Raw genomic sequence first — 23444 nt, 5'->3', positions numbered from 1 at the left:
ATCAATTCTACTTCCTCATTCAGTGAAGATCAGCCGAATAAATCTGTGGTGTTTTCCAGCAGGAGGCTCTGAACGTTACCTGAAGGTGAACTGGTTGTTGCTGCTGATTACAGACTGAACTGAGGTCAGCAGCAGCTGATCAACCTGTGTTCACATCAACAGCTGTATGAATGTTGTGCTGACATTTGGATGATGTGTGTAGAAGGCTGACATGATGAAGATCCACAATAACAGAAGGACAAAGTCACTCTACTCATTTTAGACAAAGATCATTGATCAGGACAAATCTGATTGATCATCAATCATTGATCTACATCTTTGATTCTTTATTCAGATTGAGGCGCTGCAGGTTGTCAGAGATCAGCTGTTCTTCTCTGGGCTCAGCTCTGAAGTCCAACCCCTCCCATCTGAGAGAACTGGACCTGAGTGGAAACCAGAACCTGCAGGATCCAGGAGTGAAGGGTCTGTGTGGTTTTCTGCAGAGTCCAGACTGTAGACTGGAGACTCTGAGGTCAGTTCACTGTTGTAGATCTTATATCTTGAATCCACAGCTAATGAAGCTTCACACACAAGTTGAATCCATTGACTGTGAATGAATGAATGACATTGTAAATAGTTGTTGTCTCATGTTTCCAGTTGTTCTTCTGTCAGACTGAGAATGATTCTTCAGTTTCAGCTAATTTCACTCACTTGTCATGAATAATGTCTGTTCACTTCTATTCTGTCTCTCAGTTTTGTTTTATTTGTTTATTAGGCATTTGAGGTTTATTTTGTAACAGATTCAAACTATTTCAGTCTACAGCTAATCTGGTTACCGTGCCTTTAAGAGAATCTAGTGATTTTGAGTTTGTTGTCAATCCTACACTGCCCTCTGGTGACGTATGTTGGAAGCAGGAAGTGTGTTGAGCGGGAGTTAGAAAGTGCAGCAGAGTCCTCAAACATGTCGCTCCTCGGTCGAGTCTGACATTTTCCTCACCTTTTGCGCTTGTCAAAGGCATAATCTGTAAGTTAAGTCAAATATACTTAATCAGGAATGTGTACTAGCTCTTTCATTTTGCGTTTCGTGTTACTGAAGGCGGTACGCCATTCACTCAGTAAAGCTGATGTTATCATTTACCATTGTGGTTGCTATTCAAAATACGATGTATTGCTAATGTTAAGACCTCAGGTTGGTTATTTTACACACGGAAATAAGTGTGAATGTATGTTTTTACACTGAAACTGAACGTTGTTTATTCTATTTCTTTTGTCACAGTTTTACAAGTAAAATGGATCAGTAAACTGAATAATGCTCCACGAGCGGTTACTGAAGCCATATGTTTAGCTCGCTGCATAGGCTAAAGCTCTTAGCTGAGGGCAGAAGAGTAAAAAGATTATCTACACATCAAGCGCATCGTCGGGGTCCTGAGACTCCCCACGCCGGTGAAAGCAAACATGTCTAACCACGGAGACACCCCACCGCTCTCCCAGCTAGAAGTCAGATCAAAGTGCAGCTCAGCTTCATCACGCCGGTCATCAGCCAGCCTTGCTGCAGCAAAAGCACGAGCCGACGCTGAAGCCGCCAGCACCAGAGCAGAGTACGCCAAGCGCCAAATAGACATGGAGGTCGAAACGGCACGCATCGAGATGGAAAAGACTCGGCTGGTAGCTACTATGAACGCCCTGAAGCAAGAGGGAGAGGCTAAAGCAGCGCTCGCAGCAGCAAGGGTCCTTGAGGCTGCAGTTTCGGACCAAACAGTGTTGGAAGAGCCGCCAGAGGTTCCTGCTACAACAGCCATGGCTGCCAGACGCACTCAAGAATATGTAAACACTCACTTTCATAATGATGCTAATATGGAAGACGAGACAAAGCCTGATAAAGAACAAAAGTGGCACATAAACAACACCAACAATGTCGAGCCAAGCGGACCAACAGCTATGACACATGCATGTGAGTACACGCCCAGCTATCAACCTATCAGACAACCCAAGCCACCGCCATTCCATTCCCCCAGCTGCATTGGAGCATATACTGTCCCATCTCCATCTTTGCGCCAACAAACTGATGTATCAGACCTCGCTGTGCTCCTCGCACGTCGTGACCTCCTGACAGCAGGACTCACAGTGTTTGATAACAGGCCAGAGACCTATGTAGCGTGGAAATCTATGTTTCACAACGCCACTGGAGATTTGAACTTGAAGTGCTGCGAAGAGCTTGATCTACTTACCAAATGGCTGAGTGGTGAGTCCCTCCAACATGCTCTGAGGATTAGAGCCGTTCATGTTAGCAACCCCAAAGCAGGTCTTGAACGTTTATGGCAAAGGCTCGACAAAAATTATGGCTCACCAGAAGCAATCGAGGCTTCGCTGTTCAGTCGCCTGGAAAGTTTTCCCAAAGTTGGCTATAAAGACAGTCACCTCCTGCAAGAGCTTGCAGACCTTCTCCAAGAGCTTGAGGCTGCAAAAGATGAAAGGTATCTACCAGGCCTCAGCTTTCTCGACACTTCAAGAGGAATAAACCCTATTGTGGAAAAGCTCCCTGGTGGCCTGCAGGAGGCGTGGGTCAAAGTAGGGTCAAGATATAAAAAGGATCACAAAACTCACTACCCACCTTTCTCCTATTTCGTCCAGTTTGTCAACAACCACGCTGAAATGAGAACAGACCCCAGCTTCATCCTGCAAAGCTGCGGCCCTGCACACATGAAAGCAGAAAGGACTCCAGTGAGACAATCACGGTTCAAAGTTCCCGTCACAACGAACAAAACACAGGTTGGTGCAGCTAACAATGAACCAAAAGCTCCCCCTCTCGACCCCAATAAACAGTGTCCAGTACACAAGAAACCACATTCTCTCGCCAAATGTAGAGGATTCAGAATGAAGACATTGGATGAGAGGAGAGGTCTGCTTAAGGAGCTGTCAATCTGCTACAAGTGCCTCTCATCAACAGAACACAGGGCTAAAAACTGTAAAGCTGTTATTCACTGTGTGGAGTGCAAAAGTGATTCACACACTTCCGCCATGCATGCTGGGCCACCCCCATGGACCGATACAGGCCCTGACACCCTACCATTGGCCCATGGCGGGGAGCCAGATACCCCAAGCCTCACAGTGACCACATCTAGCTGCACTGAGGTATGTGGACAAGGACTACAGGGAAAGTCATGTTCTAAAATTTGCCTGGTGAATGTGTACCCCTGCTCAGCCCCCAATGAGAAAAGGAAAATGTACGCGATCTTAGATGATCAGAGTAATGTGTCATTAGCTCGGTCTCGCTTTTTTGACATGTTCAACCTGCATGGTGAGGCCCTCCCATACACAATGAAAACATGCTCAGGAACAGTGAACACACAAGGGCGCAGAGCTCATGGCTTTGCCATCGAGGGCATAAACAGAAAAGTGTCAATAGCACTACCCATTCTCACTGAATGTAACCAGATCCCGGACAACAGAGGTGAGATACCCACCCCTGAAGCTGCAGCCGCACATGCTCACCTCTCTCACGTAGCCATACAAATGCCGCCACTTGATCCATCAGCTGACATTCTTCTCCTGCTGGGCAGAGATGTGATTCAGGCTCACAAGGTTCGCCGCCAGATAAACGGCCCAAACGAAGCTCCTTACGCCCAACAGCTCGATCTTGGGTGGGTAATTATTGGAGATGTCTGCCTCTCAGGAGCCCACAGACCCACAGTGAACTCCTACAAGACAAACATACTTGATAACGGCCGGCCCAGTTTCCTCTCCCCCTGTGAAAACAGAATCTACACAAAGGTAAAGTTCACGGAAGACAAACCCCTTTTTGAGAGCATGCAACCCAAAGATGAACTGAGCAAACACATCTTTAAACAAACAGCAGATGATGACAAACTGGCACTCTCTGCAGAAGATGAGTCGTTCCTGAATGTTATGCACCATGGGTTTGTTAAAGATGAGGCAAATAACTGGGTGGCTCCCCTCCCGTTTCGTCATCCTCGACTCCGCTTGCCTAACAATAGAGAGCAGGCACTCGCCCGCCTCATGTCTCTACGCAAGACACTAAAGAGAAAGCCGGAAATGAAAGAGCATTTCGTGGAGTTTATGAAAAAGACATTCAGCAAAGGACACGCAGAAAAGGCCCCTCCTCTTAAACCCCACCAAGAATGTTGGTATCTCCCAAGCTTTGGTATTTACCACCCACGAAAGCCAGGTAAAATCAGGATTGTATTCGATTCAAGTGCCCAGTGTGGAAATGTGTCTCTTAATCAAGTGCTGCTTAAAGGCCCAGATCTTAACAACAGTCTTGTAGGTGCGCTTCTCCGTTTCAGAGGTGAACCATACGCTGTGATGGCTGATGTGGAGCAGATGTTTCATAACTTTATGGTCAGGGAGGACCATCGTGATTACCTGCGCTTTCTCTGGTTCCGAGATCACGACTTGGATGGAGAAGTGGAAGAGTTTCGAATGACAGTTCACGTGTTTGGAAACTGTCCATCTCCCTCAGTCGCCATTTATGGACTCAAGAGAACCGCTGTGGAGGGAGAGAGTGAGTACGGCAGTGATGTGAGGAAATTCGTTGAGCACCATTTTTATGTAGATGACGGGCTAAAGTCATTCGCCTCTGAGGACGAGGCAATCGACATCCTCATCAGAGCACAAAAAATGCTGGCTCAGTCCAACATCCGTCTCCACAAGATATCGTCCAACAGTCCTGCAGTCACCAGTGCCTTCCCGGGTGAGGATCTTGCCACAGGTCTGCAGGGACTTGAGCTTGGACAGCATGCCCCGCCCATGCAACACAGCCTCGGACTGGGCTGGAACTTGTCCACAGACAAGTTCTCGTTTCGAGTGGAGATCAATGACAAGCCCTTCACCAAGCGTGGCATGTTATCAGTCATCAACAGTTTGTACGACCCGCTTGGGTTCGCCGTGCCAGTCAGCATTGAAGGACGCTCCATCTTGAGAGAGATCTCCAAAGACATCAGTGAATGGGATACTCCACTGCCTAAGGAGCAACAGAACAAGTGGCAGAAATGGAGAGACTCTCTAAAGCACCTGGGACAGCTCAAAATCTCCCGTATGTATACATCCATCTCACTGTCCAAAGCACAGAGTAAAGAAATGCATGTGTTTTGTGATGCATCCACAAAAGCAGTGGGGGCTGTCGCCTACCTGAAACTCACCACTGCTGATGGACACAGTGACGGGGGCTTTCTCCTCGGAAAAGCCAGGCTAGCTCCAAAACCAGACATCACCATTCCCAGGTTAGAGCTGTGTGCCGCAGTGCTGGCTGTCGAAGTAGCAGACATGGTCCAAGAAGAGCTCGACTGTACATTCGATGGAGTAAACTTCTACACAGATTCTAAAGTAGTGCTCGGCTACATTTTCAATGACAAGAGACGCTTTTATGTGTATGTACATAATCGTGTAGAACGCATCAGGCGCTCCACACAGGCTCACCAATGGCATTATGTGCCCACACATTTAAACCCAGCTGACCACGCCACACGTGGACTGCCTGCTGAGCATCTTTCCCACTCTACATGGCTCAGCGGGCCTCCCTTCCTTACTGACTCAAGCCAAGGTCAAACACAGGAAGTGCCCTTTGACCTCATTAACCCTGAACATGACACTGAACTGCGTCCAGAGGTTGTATCCTGTGCTACCTCCCTGTCAAAAGGCACGCTCGGAGCTGCAAGGTTTGAAAGATTCTCCAGCTGGAGTCGTCTGTTAAATACCATCGCCAGGCTGCTCCACATCGTCGCATGTTTTAAGGCTGCCACTGAGAGCAGATGCCATGGATGGCACAAGTGTGACAAGAACATCACTGAAGAACAGCTCCAGCAGGCAAAAGCCATCATCATTCGTGCAGTGCAAAGTGACGTGTATGCAGATGACATCAGGCATGTGGAACGTGGTGAGTCTGTCCCCAAACAAAGCCCACTTAGCAAACTGAACCCAGTCATGGACACTAACATGGTCCTCCATGTTGGAGGTCGGCTGACAAAGGCTCAACTCACAGCAGACGAAACACACCCCATACTCCTCCCCAGTAAACACCACGTCACTCAGCTCATAATCAGACACTTTCATTCACAAGTACGCCACCAGGGCAGACACTTCTCTGAAGGTGCTATCAGAGCTGCGGGTTTCTGGATAGTGGGTGGGAAAAGAGCCGTCAGCAGTGTTGTCTTTAACTGTGTTACATGTCGCAGATTAAGAGGCAAACAACAAGAACAGATCATGTCAGACCTGCCAGAAGACAGAATGTGCACAGACCCTCCTTTTACATGTGTCGGCCTAGATGTTTTTGGCCCTTGGCCCGTCACAGTCAGAAAAACGCGTGCAGGTCAGGCAGAAGCCAAGAGATGGGCGGTAATCTTCACATGTATGAGTACTCGTGCCATCCACATTGAAGTAATGGAGTCAATGGACACTTCGTCATTCATTAATGCGCTGCGGCGTTTCTTCGCCATTAGAGGTGCTGCCAAGCTGCTCAGATCAGACTGTGGTACAAATTTTGTGAGTGCTTGCAGAGAACTTCAAATTGAAAAAAGGGGCTGTCACAATGGCAAAATCAACACTTATCTTGGAAACAGTGGTTGTGAGTGGCATTTTAATCCCCCACACGCCTCCCACATGGCTGGATCATGGGAGCGCATGATCGGCATCAGTCGGCGGATTCTAGATGCAATGCTGCTGCAGCATGGAAAGGCCAAGCTCACACATGAAGTGCTGGTGACGTTCATGTCGGAAGTGACTGCTATTGTTAATGCAAGGCCGCTTACAACGGTTTCCACTGACCCGGAGCATCCTGAGATTCTCACTCCTGCCATGCTGCTCACGCAGAAATCAGCCACGCCTCCTGTCATCCCAGGTCACTTCGATGACCGTGATCTGTTCAGAGCGCAATGGAGACGTGTACAGTATCTGGCCAATGTCTTCTGGGGACGATGGAAGAGGGAATTCCTCAGTGGACTACAACCTCGTCGCAAGTGGAGAACACCTAAACCCAACCTACAAATAGGAGACGTCGTCCTGCTCAAGGAGGGGCAAGAGCACAGGAACGACTGGCCTCTTGGTGTTGTTGTAAAGACTTTTTCTAGCCAGGATGAAAGGGTAAGGAAGATCCAGGTCAAGATAACCCGCAACGGCGAACAGAGACTGTACTTGAGACCTATCAGTGAGGTCATCCTGCTCGTGCCGGGGAATCACGCCTGAAAGACTCCTCATATCCTTTGGAAACAGTGGGTGTGGGTCAGTATGACATCCTGCTGATGTCAGACGGGGAGTATTCTGTCTCTCAGTTTTGTTTTATTTGTTTATTAGGCATTTGAGGTTTATTTTGTAACAGATTCAAACTATTTCAGTCTACAGCTAATCTGGTTACCGTGCCTTTAAGAGAATCTAGTGATTTTGAGTTTGTTGTCAATCCTACACTGCCCTCTGGTGACATATGTTGGAAGCAGGAAGTGTGTTGAGCGGGAGTTAGAAAGTGCAGCAGAGTCCTCAAACATGTCGCTCCTCGGTCGAGTCTGACATTTTCCTCACCTTTTGCGCTTGTCAAAGGCATAATCTGTAAGTTAAGTCAAATATACTTAATCAGGAATGTGTACTAGCTCTTTCATTTTGCGTTTCGTGTTACTGAAGGCGGTACGCCATTCACTCAGTAAAGCTGATGTTATCATTTACCATTGTGGTTGCTATTCAAAATACGATGTATTGCTAATGTTAAGACCTCAGGTTGGTTATTTTACACACGGAAATAAGTGTGAATGTATGTTTTTACACTGAAACTGAACGTTGTTTATTCTATTTCTTTTGTCACAGTTTTACAAGTAAAATGGATCAGTAAACTGAATAATGCTCCACGAGTGGTTACTGAAGCCATATGTTTAGCTCGCTACATAGGCTAAAGCTCTTAGCTGAGGGCAGAAGAACTTCAGTTCAACCTTCACAGCTCACACACTCGTATTTCTCTCAGTCAGAGGACTCATGTTTTCTAAATCCACTGGAGAAAATGTCCAGTGTTAGTTGTTCAAGTCAATTCATTTTTATCACAACAACATACACAAGGTCCTCACAACTAATATTTGTCCAAAGAAAGTGAAGAAACAATCTTCTTTTTTTCAGTAGATTTCAGTGAAGTGTCAGGACTAATGTCTGTTTGATCAAACTGTGTGTGTGTGTTTTCATCTGTAACACAACACACACAACTGTTGTGTTGACAATGTTGTGTTGTACTGACATGATGATGATCCACAATAACAGAAGGACAAAGTCACTCTACTCATTTTAGACAAAGATCATTGATCAGGACAAATCTGATTGATTATCAATCATTGATCTACATCTTTGATTCTTTATTCAGATTGGAGAACTGCAGTTTGTCAGAGATCAGCTGTTCTTCTCTGGGCTCAGCTCTGAAGTCCAACCCCTCCCATCTGAGAGAACTGGACCTGAGACTCAGCCACCTGCAGGATTCAGCCCTGAAGGATCTCCGTGGTCTCGTGGAGAGTCCAGACTGTAGACTGGAGACTCTGAGGTCAGTAGAGGGGCGGAGTCAGTCCATGCTGCTCTCAGCAGTATTGTACTAAACACAGTTAGTATCAGAGCAAAGATCCAGTGTTTCCTGTGAACCTCCAACCTCCTCAGTGGCTGCTTTCCTCAGTGAAGCTGTGAGAGGAGAACGGGGACAGGCTTCAGGATTGGACAGAAAGACAGAGAGAGAGACAACAGTCAGCCAATCAGAGCAGCCAGAAGCTTGTTGTGATCATGTGTGTGAGTTGATGTGAAGACGACTATTGTTGTTGTGTTGATGTGTACAGGAAATAAAGCTGATTCCAGCTGACAACCTCACAGATGGACAGAGACAGTGTCCTCATTCATCAAACTGTCCAATCTGATCTGAGACTGTTTGTTCTCTGGTTTCAACACTAAACAGCTGATCAGTTTCATCTGTGTCACAGCTCTGAGATCAGTGTGATGGAGCCTGACAGTCCCTGGCTCTTAGTGACAGCCTCCATGTTCAGTCAGGTGATGTTTCAGAAGCAGCTCACATGTTGATCAACACACACAGACTCTGTGTTTAAAGTGACATCAGCTGACAGGTAACAGGAGTGAATCCATCACTGACCTGTTGCTGACTCAGCACTTTGTTTCCACTGTGGACTGAGTGAAATGTGCAGAGTGAACAGACTTGATGCTGAACGTCTCTGCAGGTCTGTGAGCTTCCAGCTCAGTGTGTTCACTCCAACACGTTAACATGAGAGCTGAGAGGAAGCAGCTGCTGCACATCTGGTCTGAACAGGACTGAAGTCCCTGCTGCATCACTGACTGATGAAGTGAGTCTCTGTAAACACTGATTCATCTCCTCTGCTTTCTTCTTCTCTACACAGATGTTTGTGGTGAGAGTGGAGAGGAGAGCTTGATCCAGCAGTGACTGACAGAGGAATCAGAAGAAGTGGAGATGACTCTCAGTGCTGCAGTCTGAACTGATCTGAGAACAGCTCCACTGTCCAGAGACACAGCATCATCAGTGTCTCTGGACTTAAAGGCCCCATGGCATGAAAAATGTGATTTTGGTTATTTTATCATGCTTTGGGAGGTCTCTGGGCCATGTATATACTGCCCCATGCATCAAACTGGTCATAAACGGAGAAACGCCCATATGTAGGAACTGTCTCTTTAAGACGAGCAGATAGCACTTCCTCCTTTGTGTGACGTCACTCACAAGGTAACTCCGCCCACTGCGACCTGTTGGCCCTCCTCCACTGCAGGTTCCAGGTGTGAGTGAATCACTGCACAGCGAGATGTCAAAGAAACGGTGTTGCACTATTAAGGGATGCAAGGAGGGCGATGTGTCCCTGCACAGTCTGCCAAAAGCCAAAGTCGTCAGAGACCAGTGGCTTCTTTTTATTTTTGGTCGAGTTGAGCAGGATTTCAGTCCAAATCTGCAAGTTTTTTCGGCACATTTCACAGCGGAGTCATTCACCAACTTGGCTAAATACAACGCTGGATTCGCCAAGAAACTGCTCATTGCAGACACTGCAGTCCCCACATTGTCTGGGCGGACTTCTGCTCCGCAACCAGTAAGTAAACTCCGTCTGAAGATGGTAAAATGTTCGGCAGTTAATGATTTTCATCTGTGCCTTTTATAATTGTTGCCGTTAATTAAATCGCTGTTCACTGTAGCCGTTAACTGGATCACCGTTAATGCCTTCACAAACGTTAATTCAAGAAAATACAAATGTCACCCTCACACAGCTTTGTTCATTACTACGGTTTTTTTAATGGTCTTCCGTTAACCATATAGCTGGCAACCGTGAAGTCAGGTTGTCGATACACTGAAAAAAGTAGCGACACTAAAACGTAGTATCCAGATATGACTGAATAAAAGGGGGAAAAAAGTAGCGATACTAGCCCCCCCCTCCCTCTCCCTCTCTGCCGTCACACACGCACACAGCACCGTCTCTGCCTCCGGATCCGAGTCTGGTTCAAACATATATGGTCTTATGCCATCCATCGCAGGTGAATTTTCATGAATGCAGCTTAGGTTTCAGTTACTTGCCTGTGATTGGCCCAACCAAATGCCACTCAAAAACAGTCAGCCAATCAGAGGAGAGGTTCTCATTCTCTCTTCTGATTGGCCAAATGACCTGTGACTGCTGGAGCTCCAGAAAGAGGCAACAGAAAGAGGCAGTATGAACGATATTAAGCAGATCACAGGTACTCAAAACCAATGATACATCTTGTTAGGGATATCAGCAGGTAAATAAACCCAGAGAAAAGTGCACAGCATGAGGCCTTTAATGCTCCTGAAGTTCAGCTCTGAACAGTTTCCTTGTTGAGCTTCACAAAGAGGGAATTATACAGTAAAATGACTTGAACTCTGAAGATTAGTTTGACTCATTGCTGACTTATTCAATGACGTTGTTGCTTCCAATGATAATTTAAGATTCTCTTTAGACTCAGTTTCTCCTGATCAAAAAACACCACAAATCAAATCACCACGGAAAAAGACGCTGTTGAAAAGCTGAGAGAGGACAGAGGAAAAGCAAATCACATGTTCACTTGTATATTTTTAAACATAGGGTTTTAATTAACAGTTACGTCGTCAGGAAAGAGAGACGATTAATTCAGAAAACCAAAAGTACCCACAGTTTTCTTTTCTACAGTTGATAATCTTTTTAATCCACCACCTGCTCTCAGTCTAACTCAACTTTCAACTGAGAAAATCTCAGCACAGTTTTAAAAGAAAACATTTCTGTTAGAGCCAGCAGAGCAAATATTAACACACAAACTGTCATGGGCTCCCAGCTATGATGTCAACCAATCTGCCACCTTACTCTCTCCTAAGGAACAACAAGACTAATAAAGTCCTCTGAACTCAGGAAACCTACTGCTTTTAAAAGGTCGATGATCAATCTGGACGACTGCCAGTTAAATAATTCCAGACACATTTCTTTGAGAGAAAATTGTTTTTAATCAACCACTCACATTTAACCAGTAACATTTTAGAAAAGTTCCAATCTGGTTATTCAGCAACCCACAGCACAGAGAGTGCTGTAATCAAAGTGGTAAATGAGAAATGAGCCGGTCTCTGACCGTGTTTTAGTCTGAATTATTCTTATTTAATGAAACAGCCGTAGGAATGGTGAATATTCTCAGGGGACCCACAGTACTGAATATGGTGTTCCTCAAGGAACCATTCATGGCCCAATCCTGTTCTCACTATATTTGCTCCCATTGGGAAACAGTATCAACCATCACCATATTGGGCCCATCTGTACGCTGATGATACACAATTGTACATCTCTGTTTCCCCAAATGACTCCATTGCACTGCTCTCTCTCTCATCACCTGTCTCACTAACATTAACACATGGATGTGTAAAAACCTTTTAAAAGCAGCGACAGAAAATCTACACTTTGTGTTTGGTCTCAGCAAACAAATGAAAACACTAATCACATATTTGGGATCACTTTAGCCTCAGATCTTTAGAGGAAGAAATAAGAAATGTTTCCAAAGTCACTCAGAATCCTCACTCACACTTTTATCACTACCTGTTTAGACTGTTGTGATTCTCTGTACCTTTCAGAAACGACTGTAAAGTTGTGACATGAGATTTTCTTTGGTTTTATGTTCCATGCAGATCACTAAGCTCTTCCACTCCCTTTCTTTTAGATGTCTTTTCAGTGTTTTTTGTTGTTGTGTTGTTTTAATCCTGTGTGAATCACTTTGGCCAAAGTGTTTGTAGGACATATTTTATGTATGTTATCTATATGTTATATCAATAAAGTGGAATTGCTCTGAAACTTCATGGTCTGCACCCACACTGACAACTTGTTGCTGATTGGCTGGTGGTGATTCCCTTGAGCCAATCACTTCCTCTCCTGCCTCCTGACCAAACAGAGCTCAGTGACTCTGACTGTTGGTGGGTTGAAGAGCTGAGCAGCTGCTGATCTCCTGCAGGAACAGAAACCATCCAGTGAGCAGCAGCTCTGTGGTGAAGCAGCTCAGTGATGACAGAGGTTCAGACAGCCACTTACAAGAGGAGCATCTCTGAACACAGCTCATGATGAAGCTTGAAGTGGACGGACTCCAGTGGCAGAAGACTCAGCAGGTCACAAAGAGCTCAAAGTTCTTATCAGTGTCGTATGAAAGGACTGGAACAGGAAGGTGAGGCACATAGGTGGAGACAGGAAGAAACAGGCTCCAGCAGGACAGTTACTGTGTCTGTTTAACTTCAGAACTGTGAGGCTTCCAGATCAGTCATTGGATCTCTTCCCTGACGGTTTACGTTACCAGATGGATTTCAGAGCTGTTTAATCACAGTCCTGAGGTCAGTCATCGTTTTCAGGTGGTGTCAGCTGAGAGCACAACACACACAAACACACCAGAGTCCATAACCAAACAGGTGGAGTGTGAACGCTGGATGGACCCTGCAGTGGGACAGTTTAGTTGACATGGTTTTTGTCGGGGACTCGGTCCATAGAGATTTAAACAGACAGTGACAGATCAGTGAAACCGTAACACCAAGTTCTGTCAGTCAACACAATGTGGAGCTTCACAGCACAAATCTGAAATATCAGGTGTTAACAGAATGATGGGAACCAAAACAGACCGGCTGCACCGAGACACTGAAGGTCCTGAAGGTCAGAGGTCAAACTGTTAATAATGGAGTCTGCATGATCAAGGTGTTACAGGAGGAGGAGGATAATCACCAGCACAACCTGGCAACCCAAATATTTTTCTTATTAATGTTTATAACTGAGCTGTGAACGATTTAATGCTTTACTGTAGTGTGTGTGTGTGTGTGTGTGTGTGTGTGTGTGTGTGTGTGTGTGTGTTCCAGCACAGGTGGTGTACCATCTGTTGTTGTACTTCATCACCATCATCATCGTCATCAATCTGCATTGTCGTTGACACATTTGCCAACCTGAGGAGCAAAAAACAGGAGGACGAGGAGACACTGGAGACCAGGTGTTTCACCTGTGGGGGGGAGATATAAGTAAATGTCTGATGAAATGAAACAGCTGTCAGACCCCATCCCTGCATGAAATGAATACGCAGTCTGCTGTTAGTGATGTTTGTCATTTCTATTAGTGAAAGCATCAACTAAAAATGAGAAAAAATTATTCTACAATAAAAATAAAGAGAGTGAGGAGAGAGAAAAGGTTCAGTAGACAGGTTAAAGTCTGACCTTAGTGAAACCCACAATCAACTATGAGAACCAGCCCTAGTTCTTGGAAGCTCTTCTGGTTCTGCTGTTTGAAGTACTTTTCCTGACAGACCGATAAAAGCAAACTCACCTGCAGAGTTTTTCCTCACTGTGACCTTTGACACGTGGCTGTGATTCCAGAGAGTGAACTGAATGTACTGTAATGTGTCTGTAGATGACGGAGCCCAGGAACAGGAGGCAGAGGATGAGATTCTTGGACATTCAGGAGGGAGCCAGTGCTGCAGGAGGAAACCTCCAGATCTATAAAACATAATGACAGTCTGATGATCAGCTATGGACTGTTCACCCTCGTTAAACGATACAGCCAGACTGATGGACTGTGTGAAAGGAGAAAATGATTCACACTCTACTGATGTTTCTCACCAAAACCAGAGGAGAGTTTTTGTTTGGTTTTTACTGATTGTGAGTCAGACCTGTGGTCACTGAGGGACACGGACTGAACACTGTTACTGTACAAAGATCGATGTTATATTCTTATTCTTCTTCTTATTATTGTCCTTGGAAATATTGTGTATTATTAAAATAATTTCATAGTATTTACTGACTTTCCTCCACTGACAAAAGATAGTGGGAAGGAGGAGGATGGTAAATTGAGGGATAAAGAATTCTGAATACATAAAATACTGGCTATGAAAAATGAAATGCACGTTTTCTTTTTTTATTAAATTCATTCTATGAATTTAGTAAAATGTCATTGTATATGTGGCAAGTGAGGGGGGAGGACACACACTCACACACCTCTAGGTTTTATGCATTACAACGGCTGGTTACTTTAAAGGACACCAACAGTAAAATACTTTAATCCGACAACGGCACCCTGGGAATTTCACCCAAGGAATTGTGAACCCTCAATTGATACCAAATATTTCAAAAAGGCAAGAGACATGGTTCCATCCATCAATAATATTTATTAACAATATATCAACATAAGGATCATCATTAAAACACAATCACTCAGTGGCAGGGTAAATGAATATAACTGGAGCTGGGGGCTCACTAGTGGCAGGGTAGGCCCACGGAAACAGGATCCCAGGAGAAGTCACCCCAAAGCACACGTGCACACACACCCACACAAGTGAAGTCAATACCAGGAGACTCAAGACACAGCACACAGGAAGAGGGCTCCACCACCAGAGGAGGACACCAGCCCCCCACCACAGGTGCCCCGCTCCTAAAAGAACCAAAACATAATTAGGGGATTACACTTCCAACACAAAGTATAAAAACATACAGTGGCTGAATGATGATTATTTTCTCCTCCTGAAGGTGATGTGAGGAGTTTTCTTAATGTTTGAGTCGTTAGCACCTGTAATGACCTGAGTTCCAGCAGAAACAGTGGAAGTTATCGTGTTATTATGACTCAGTAACAGTAAAGTCTGGAGCAGCTTTAACTCTGTCCGCCATGTCGGGTCCATGTTCCCGGTAGAAGCGGTGGAATGAGAGCAGAAGCAGAGAGGTTTGATGGTCAGCAGTGAAACACAGAGTCGTTATCACTGTGTTGCTCCACATGCTGATGACTGAAGGCAACTGTCATGGCTGAATCAGCCTGTGGAGGAGGCGGACATGCCCCGCTGCTCTCACGCTGTCCGAGCCCACTAAAGGCGGCCTGAGCTCGGCCGGACAGCCGCTGGAGAACAGCTGCATGTGACGTTTACTCTTCAGGGCTGATGTGGTTAAAGACGAACCACATCATGTTTGTCCTTTGACTATAGGACTCAGTAACTCAGCTGAAGAAATGAATGAGAGGAGGAGCAGCTGGACCCTGTCTCTGTTTCCCTGGTAACTCATGTCTGTAGTTAGAGTCACAGAAGGAAACTTTGGAGGCAGTTATTAGGAATTTACACACAAATTAACATTCAGAATGATTATTTATTAAGTATTATGAAAAAATAAGTAACTCAGAGTTGAACCAGTTATTTGATCAGCAGAAAAGTAACAGTCATCAAATGATGAACCAAATAAAGGAGAAAATACCTGTCAGCCACAGTTTAACTTTCCGTGTTGGTGAAATGACTGAATGTTGTCATGTAGTTTTTATAGTTTTAGGTGAAATAAATTCAGTCCCAGTTTCTGTGTGTGAAACAATCAGCTGCAGCTAGTTTCATTAAAAATGATAAATGCCGTCTCAAACCAAAGACTCTACTAAATGCAGCTGATAACATAAAATGACTTTGTCTGTAACAGAAACTTTCCTTTGACAGGGCTCAGTCAGTGGAAATGGAGTCCTCCACTTCCTGTTGCAAGAGCTGGAGCTGATGGGGAAAAACACTTGATAACTGGTGGTGTTCTGGTCTGACTCAGAGACAAGCATTTGAAATGATTCATGTCAGTATATTGACATAATCCTGAATTTTTCTTTAATAAGATTAAAAAAAAAACAAAACAAGGCCCAGAACCATAAAACCATATGACAGGTTTGACTCTTCTTTTGCAAAGAAATGCTGTTTGTTAAATAAGATCACACATGAGCTCGACGTCTAAAAGCTGTAAAAATAAATTTAGCTGAGATGCCTAAACACCCAATTCAACTGAGAATCACCAAACCAGGTGAGTGAACTGAGCTGTACCTGTTAAATCACTTTTAAACCCACACACCACAAACTTGTTGTGAAGTGTCTCAGCTGTTCTCTCATCAAACCCACAGCCGACGCTGCGACGTCTGAGGAGCAGGATGAAGACTGAGTCTCAGTCTCTGTCTGCTGTCGGCCGTCACTGCTGTGAGTCAGACCGATGTGGGACTTGAATTTGTCCTGGATGAAGTTGGAGAGCAGGTGGCTGCAGTTGGCTCAGTTTAATCTCACAGATCTGTAAGATTCATTGATAATTGTTCACCAGGTCGACAGTCACTGATGACAAAGGTTTTTTACTGATCTGTGGATGCATTTTACAATCTTTCATCCCTTCAACATCAACATCAGCTCAGTGCAGCAAACAAACATATCAGAGCATGTAATATGATCATCTGAGATTTTTATTCTAGGTTAAAGAGTGTGTTATTGAGCTGTAAAAATCCTCTGATGCTACCAGGGAGAAAAGATGGAGGCGTCTGTGAAGGAGCAGCTGCTGGAAGCTTTGCAGGATTTGGGAGCTAAAGAACTGGAACTCTTCCAGTGGGACCTGCAGGATGCTGAGTTACCCGATGGTTTCCCTGCCATCAAAAGGTGCTATCTGGAGGATGCAAGCAGACCGCAAACAGTGAACTTGATGGTCAACATGTACACTACTCAACATGCTATGCATGTGGCAAAGTGGATTTTAAAGACGATCAAAGGCAATGAAGGTCAGTCACAGGAAAAGAAAAACATGATATACATGTCCCATTATGGATAAACAACAGTATCCAATAGATTTACAAACACCTGAAATGTATTCAAAGCTTAAGCTGTTTCATTTCTGGATGTCAGAGGATATCAAATAGAAGGCATATGCAGTGACATTGTCAATAACTAGAGATAAACTGTCAAGTTTGGCTAAGGTAGTTTTGGTACTAACGAGGAGAACCTCAGCTGTATCACTGCTGAGTTTCAGAAAGTTAGAGGACAACCAGGAGATCATTTCCAGTAGACAATCAGAGAGGGAAGATGGTGGAAGGGTGGACTTTGGATGAGAAGACATGAACAGCTGGATGTCACTGCTGTAAAAACTACACTGAAGGTTGTGGCACTGGCTCACTGACCATCTCATGTGGAACGCACATTTGAACACAGGCCATTTTTTTCTGTACATGTAGTGAGAAATCAAAATACATGAAGACAAAGTACAATTACATTACAACTTAAAATGTCAGCACTAACAATGTAAATTCTGAATGATCAGCTGCTCTGCATTTGCTGTTAGTTTGCTTCGAGCTGGAGAGCAAACTGAGATTTTTGTTCCTTTTAACACTTACATGTCCTCATGTTCATTTTTCATTGTCAGTCTGCATCAGGGAGGGCCGTACACTTTAAACAGCTTCTCTCATGATTTTTCACATTTTTAAATGTGTCAGTCCATTTGTCATCTTCAACTTTATATTCTGTAGAGCACACATATATGAACTCTGGTTCAGTTAGATAAATTCACTGATGATGATTTGTGATGTGGTTTGGATAATTACATGTCAGTGTTAATGACGCCAGTGAAAGCTAAATCATTCACTGACAACCTTTTTTTTCAGGACTACAACTAAATAATAGGTAATGAGAACTATGACAAAACATGTTGTATGTTTTATCAACCAATAAAAAGTAATAACTTGAAAGACAAATGGACAAATGAACTAATTAATAATACTAATACCACTGGTTCATAATAATAATTTGCACAGTTTTATTTGATGACCTGCCTTTATCTGTGGAATCACTGTAGTTTCTGCCTCTGTCAGTAATTTTCTCTGACGTTCTCTGGAGAAACACATTTCTGGACTGAATCTAAAGTCGACTGAGAAACTTCATACATAATTACTACATCCTTAAGAGATGTGGATGTAATGTCAGCGTCACTGTCACCTGGATGTCTTTGAATGTTGCTGTCAGGAGGAATAAGTGAATTCAAGATTAATGTCTGTCGTTCAGCCTCAGCTCAACCTCTCTTAGACTGAACTCCTACTCATCATGGCCACTTTCTCCATCACAATGTCGATATCAAAATCACCTCTTCAACTTACCCCAACCATGAAACCTGGGCGTCATGTTTGAAGAGCAGCTCTCCTCCTCTCACCATGTTGCTTCTGTCTTGTGGTTGTGCTGCTTCGCTCTATACAACATTAGTGGCCTGACCTGCCTCAGTATCGCACCCAGCTCTGGGCCCAGGACGTGATTATCTCCACCATGACCCCTGCAGATGCTCCCCTGGTGGACCTCCCTGTATTTATATAGCACTTGTACCAAAGGCACTTTACATGTTGCCTCTCATTCATCTATTCAAACTCACTGATGGCAGGGACCTACTTATGCAAGGAACCGGTGAGGTCAGGTTTTTGCCCGAGGGCACTTCATGTGGACAGGGGCAGATCTGTGATCCACAGAAAAAAATATGTGTTTAATGTTTTGCCCAGTTGTGAAATGCAGTGCTGTTAGTTTGTTGGGAACTGTGAAGAAAACTGAGGTTTTTGTTCCTTTTAACACAGATATTGTTTGTCCTCTTCTTCATTATTGTCTCTTCAGCCTGAGTGGCTGTGAGCTCTCAGAGAGAAGCTGTGAAGCTCTGTCCTCAGTCCTCAGCTCCCAGTCCTCTAGTCTGAGAGAGCTGGACCGGAGTAACAACAACCTGCAGGATTCAGGAGTGAGGCTGCTGTCTGCTGCCGTCGCAAGTCCACAGTGTTCACTGGAAATTCTCAGGTCAGGATTCATCAACCTGTTTCACTGATGACCATGTAAAACCTGATTTGCATTAGCGAATATTCATCCAAACTGTGTAGGATTTTGTTAAACAGTCGTTTCTAGACTCTGAAAATTACTTTATGTGGAGTCTGTGGACATTTTTCATCTGATTATTATTATCATTATTATTATTATTATTCACCTACTGATGGTCAAGATGTTTTCCTAAATGTAGTTGTAAGTAGTCGTTCACATGTATTTAACCTCAGTGGGACAGGCGCTGCGATACAAAGAAAGAGTACCTGCACACTAAATTCACAGCTCCCCTTTGTTAGCAGAGGTTTGAGCAGCAGGTCATTACTGTTGAACTCATTTGCTCACAGTAACCAAGTAGTCTCACAGTCTTCATTTTGATAAGATACAGAAGAAGAATTTCCAGCAGTTTGAGCCTCCTGCTGTTTGATCCTCTCCAACATGTGTTTCTGACTGTCTCTGGTTTAGTCTCTTCCCTGACATGTGAACATCTGTCAGATTTATTCATCTAACATATCACAGACTGTGAAACTGTGAAAGACTCTAAACTCAACATACAGGAAGGAAGCTTTAAGGATTGTGTGTCTTCACAAATAATGAAATATTTTCTCTGTATAATGACAAGATAAAGGCTCCACTACCTTTTTCTCTGTGGTGACTGTACATCCATACATACAAGCCTACATCTGAAGAGAGTAATAAACCATCTGTCTTTAAAAGCAGTGTAATATCTATGTTTGCATGCTGAATGTGAATGTGCCCCCTCCCTCTTTCAGGGTGGAGCCTGGTGGAGTCCAGTGGTTGAGACGAGGTCTGAGGAAGTGTAAGTGTGTTTTTCATTTGATTCATGAAAACGAAACAAGACTCAGTCACAACAGATCAATAACTCCAACTGTGTTGTGTCTCGTTGTCTCCATCAGATTCCTGTGAACTCACACTCGACACAAACACAGTGAACACAAAGCTCCAACTGTCTGACGACAACAGGAAGGTGACACACGTGGAGGAGCATCAGTCGTATCCTGATCATCCAGACAGATTTGACCACTGGCCTCAGCTGCTGTGTGGAACTGGTCTGACTGGTCGCTGTTACTGGGAGGTGGAGTGGAGTGGAAGGGTTTATATATCAGTGAGTTACAGAGGAATCAGAAGGAGAGGAAACAGAAAAGACTGTGTGTTTGGAGAGAACCATCAGTCCTGGAGACTGTACTGCTCTGATCAAGTTCACTCTGTCTGTCACAATAAGAGAGAAACATCTATCTCCTCCTCCGTCTCCTCCTCCTCTGTCCCCAACAGACAGAGGAGAGTAGCAGTGTATGTGGACTGTCCTGCTGGCTCTCTGTCCTTCTACAGAGTCTCCTCTGACTCACTGATCCACCTCCACACCTTCAACACCACCTTCACTCAGCCTCTGTGTCCTGGGTTTGGGTTCTGGTCGTCTGGCTCCTCAGTGTCTCTGTGTTCAGTGTAGTAGAGAGAGTCTCCTCCTGTTAGAGAAACTCTCTCACTGTTGAACAGATCGTTCAGTCTGTACATGTCTCTTTCACTCACTAACATGTTTTCAGATTAATGTACTGAACAAGTTTGTTTATGAACTGTTGTAAATGTTACAAATATTACAGAATATATATATATTTTTGATAATCTGTCATTTATTTACCCTTTCACAATAAAAGTATCACTGTGAATGTTTGGTCTTTCTGTAAATCTCAGGACTAATCAGTTCTGAGGCTGCAGCCTGCAGACCAGGGGGCGTGGCAGCGTGATTGGGGCGTGATTGGGGCGTGACGTGACAATCCAGTTACACCCCCCAAGGGGCGTGGTGTAGTGATCCAGTTACACCCTCATACCTGGTCATACAGAACATGTTGAACACATTGAATTATTATACAGTCTTTATTGCATTGGTTGTTCTATTTGCATATGCATATATAGAAAGGATTTAATTTCCTATTAATATTTTATATTCCTATCCATCTATTATATTACCCCATAGTATATTTGCATTAATATCAATGTATTATAGTATATTCATCTTTCTACCCATCCATTATAATATATATTTCTAAATATTATATTTATATCCATCCACCAACAGTCTCTAATGAAGGCTGGGGACTCCAGTGCAGACTTTTAGGATTTGTCCTGCAGCTCTTTCTTTCTGAGGCTGAGGTTTCTTCTAAAAACAGAGAAAATGAAATGTGAAAGTAACGATCATACTGGCCCACATAACGTTATCAAGCCACGGTTACTCAATCATATTCACACACTGTGAACTAGGCTGCCGTTAGCTTCGGTCACATATGTTGCTACAGAAAATAATTTCAATCCTGGACCTTTCTATTAACTCTGTTTCTTTAAGGTACTTAATTAAGTGAGAGTAAATTCCTGCTGCTCCTCCTCCTAGTAGACTCCCCAGAGTGAAACTAAGTCCAGCTCTCCTCAGTGCTGCTCTGAGGTGTTTTCTCTTTCCTTCATGTGCCCTGCAATCAATCACGACATGCTGGACTGATTCAGGGTGAATACAGTTCATACAGTTACCAGGTGTTTGCCTATTTTATTCAGAGTGTAACTGAGTCCTGTATGCCCTATCCTCAGATGGGTAATGGCTGCCTCTTCTCCTCGGTTTCTGTCTCGTCTTCTTTCTCTCCCTACATGCTTATGATTACTTTACAGATGTCTTCCAGTGTCCTCTATATTCCAGTACTCTTGCCATATTTCCTGCATTTGCTTCTTGATGACTGATTTACCTTCAGCTTTGCTTAATGGAATATTGATGTCTATTGTATGTGATCTGAGTGACTTGTGGATTTCTAAAATGATGTCTGGTCTGCATGATTTCATTGATTTGATACTAGCAAGAGCTGCCCAACTGTCTGATGCAATCAGTGCATTATTATGGTTGTTGAGTTCAAGCCACTGCAATGCAAATAGGATAGCCAGGAGTTCTGCTGTGAAAACTGATCCACGGTCTGTTATTCTTTTCTTAATTGCCACCTTGTGTTGTGGGACAAAACCTGCAGCTCTGGTACGTCCAGTCTCAGGGTCTTTTGAACCATCAGTAAATACTAATAATTTATCAGCATGTTCAGATTTCTTCATGCGTGTTTGGATATTTAAGTCCATGGTTGGCATTACAAACAAGCAGGGAGGAATGTCTGAGACTGTAACTGTTGGACAGTATTGTATGTTGCATAAATCTACACTTTCAGCTTTAGTGTTTCCTGTCCATCCAAAACTCATAAAGTTTGACTCATTGTGCTCCCAACAATCCTGCAGAATGGTCTTAGTAGGATGAGAGTTAGTACGACCTTGTAAGTTCACCCAGTAAGCCGGCATTAGTTTCACTCTCCTGATTCTTAATGGCTCTTCCCCCATTTCAACTTGCAGTGCTGCCACAGGAGATGGTTTAAATGCTCCATTACATGTTCTGAGTCCTTGAGCCTGCTCCACATCCAGCTTTTTAAGATGACCCACTGCTGCAGACATATAAGCTATACAGCCATAGTCCAATGTAGCTCTCATAAGGGCTTGGTATATCTTCAACAAAGAAGCTCTGGTTGTGCCCCAGTCTTGTCCAGACAAACATCTCAGGAGATTGTTGAACTTTTTCCACTTGTCCCTTATCTTATCAATGTGCTGTTTCCAGGTTAACTTCTCATCAAATAGTACACCTAGAAATCTAATTATTCTGACTTGTTCAAGTGTTTGCCCATATAATTTCAGTGATACTGTTTTATGACGCCTGGCAAAACATATCACTTGTGTCTTTGCCACAGATAACTTGAAGCCCCACTCATTTGTCCACTGTTCCACAATCCCAACTGCTGCCTGGAGTTTTCCCTGAATATACTTTAGATTCCTCCCCCTTACCCATAAGGCCCCATCATCAGCATACAGAGATTTCCTGAATTTTTTATTTGCTCAAAAGTATCATTAATCATGATGTTAAATAATATCAGACTACAAACACTTCCCTATGCTGCTGATTGCTGTTTTGTTGCCTATTGTCAACACCGGTATTAAAGAATTCCTCCTAATGCCACTCATTTTCCTGACCATACCGAACACCTCAGATACCTGTGTCTCTCTCCCTATTGTGTCACAGTATCACCTCCAGTGTGCACGCTTGGTTGCTCTTATAATTTTCCTAACTGCTGCTTGAGATCTTTTATACTGGATTAATGTTTCTAGTGAGTGATGTTTTTTCAACTGCCTAAATGCTGTTTCACATTTTCACTGCTTGCCTACAATGTTCATTCCACCATGGAACATTCTTCTCACCTCAGCTTCCTGTGCTCTTTGGTATGGTTTCCTTTGCTGCTGCATATTGGCTGCCACTAAGTTTCCGTTAAACTCGTCCCCATCTGAGATGTGTTCTCTAAGTAAAGCTTCACACCTTCTCTTACTCA

The 23444-nt window shown here is 44.0% G+C and overlaps 4 protein-coding genes and 1 long non-coding RNA gene across 6 annotated transcripts in view; 4 read left to right on the top strand and 1 right to left on the bottom strand.

The window, feature by feature from the left end:
* The window catches only part of LOC139609633 (protein NLRC3-like), a 90522-nt gene that overhangs the window by 5801 nt on the left and 61277 nt on the right, over window positions 1–23444 (top strand). The gene's annotated exons all lie outside the window — the stretch shown is intronic.
* Window positions 1–23444, bottom strand: part of LOC139609617 (protein NLRC3-like) — a 165607-nt gene that overhangs the window by 114097 nt on the left and 28066 nt on the right. The window lies entirely within an intron of this gene.
* Window positions 1435–7870, top strand: LOC139609952 (uncharacterized). The gene has a single exon (XM_071465023.1). The coding sequence runs from the start codon at window positions 1435–1437 to the stop codon at window positions 7174–7176; it is 5742 nt and encodes a 1913-aa protein (XP_071321124.1). The 3' UTR covers window positions 7177–7870.
* LOC139609655 (uncharacterized) lies at window positions 15889–17217 on the top strand. The gene is made up of 3 exons (XR_011685280.1): window positions 15889–16246; window positions 16344–16506; window positions 16727–17217. It is a non-coding gene; the product is annotated as an uncharacterized lncRNA (long non-coding RNA).
* LOC139609951 (stonustoxin subunit beta-like) lies at window positions 19774–20634 on the top strand. Its single transcript, XM_071465022.1, has 2 exons — window positions 19774–19855; window positions 19953–20634. Exons 1-2 carry the CDS (start codon window positions 19774–19776, stop codon window positions 20501–20503), a joined length of 633 nt encoding a protein of 210 aa, XP_071321123.1. The 3' UTR covers window positions 20504–20634.

This window comes from Trachinotus anak, unplaced genomic scaffold (genome assembly GCF_046630095.1).
Source record: "Trachinotus anak isolate AG129_WGS33_773 ecotype Australia unplaced genomic scaffold, CSIRO_AGI_Tana_v1 ptg000026l, whole genome shotgun sequence".
NCBI lineage: Eukaryota > Metazoa > Chordata > Actinopteri > Carangiformes > Carangidae > Trachinotus > Trachinotus anak.
Note: the sequence above shows the minus strand (reverse complement) of the source record. Positions and strands in the feature narration are given on the sequence as shown.

Coding starts and splice junctions, on each gene's coding strand:
- LOC139609952 (XM_071465023.1), top strand. CDS start 1,435: ATGTCTAACCACGGAGACACCCCACCGCTCTCCCAGCTAGAAGTCAGA.
- LOC139609951 (XM_071465022.1), top strand. CDS start 19,774: ATGCTGAATGTGAATGTGCCCCCTCCCTCTTTCAGGGTGGAGCCTGGT. Junction 19,856..19,952: donor GAGACGAGGTCTGAGGAAGT/GTAAGTGTGTTT, acceptor TGTCTCCATCAG/ATTCCTGTGAACTCACACTC.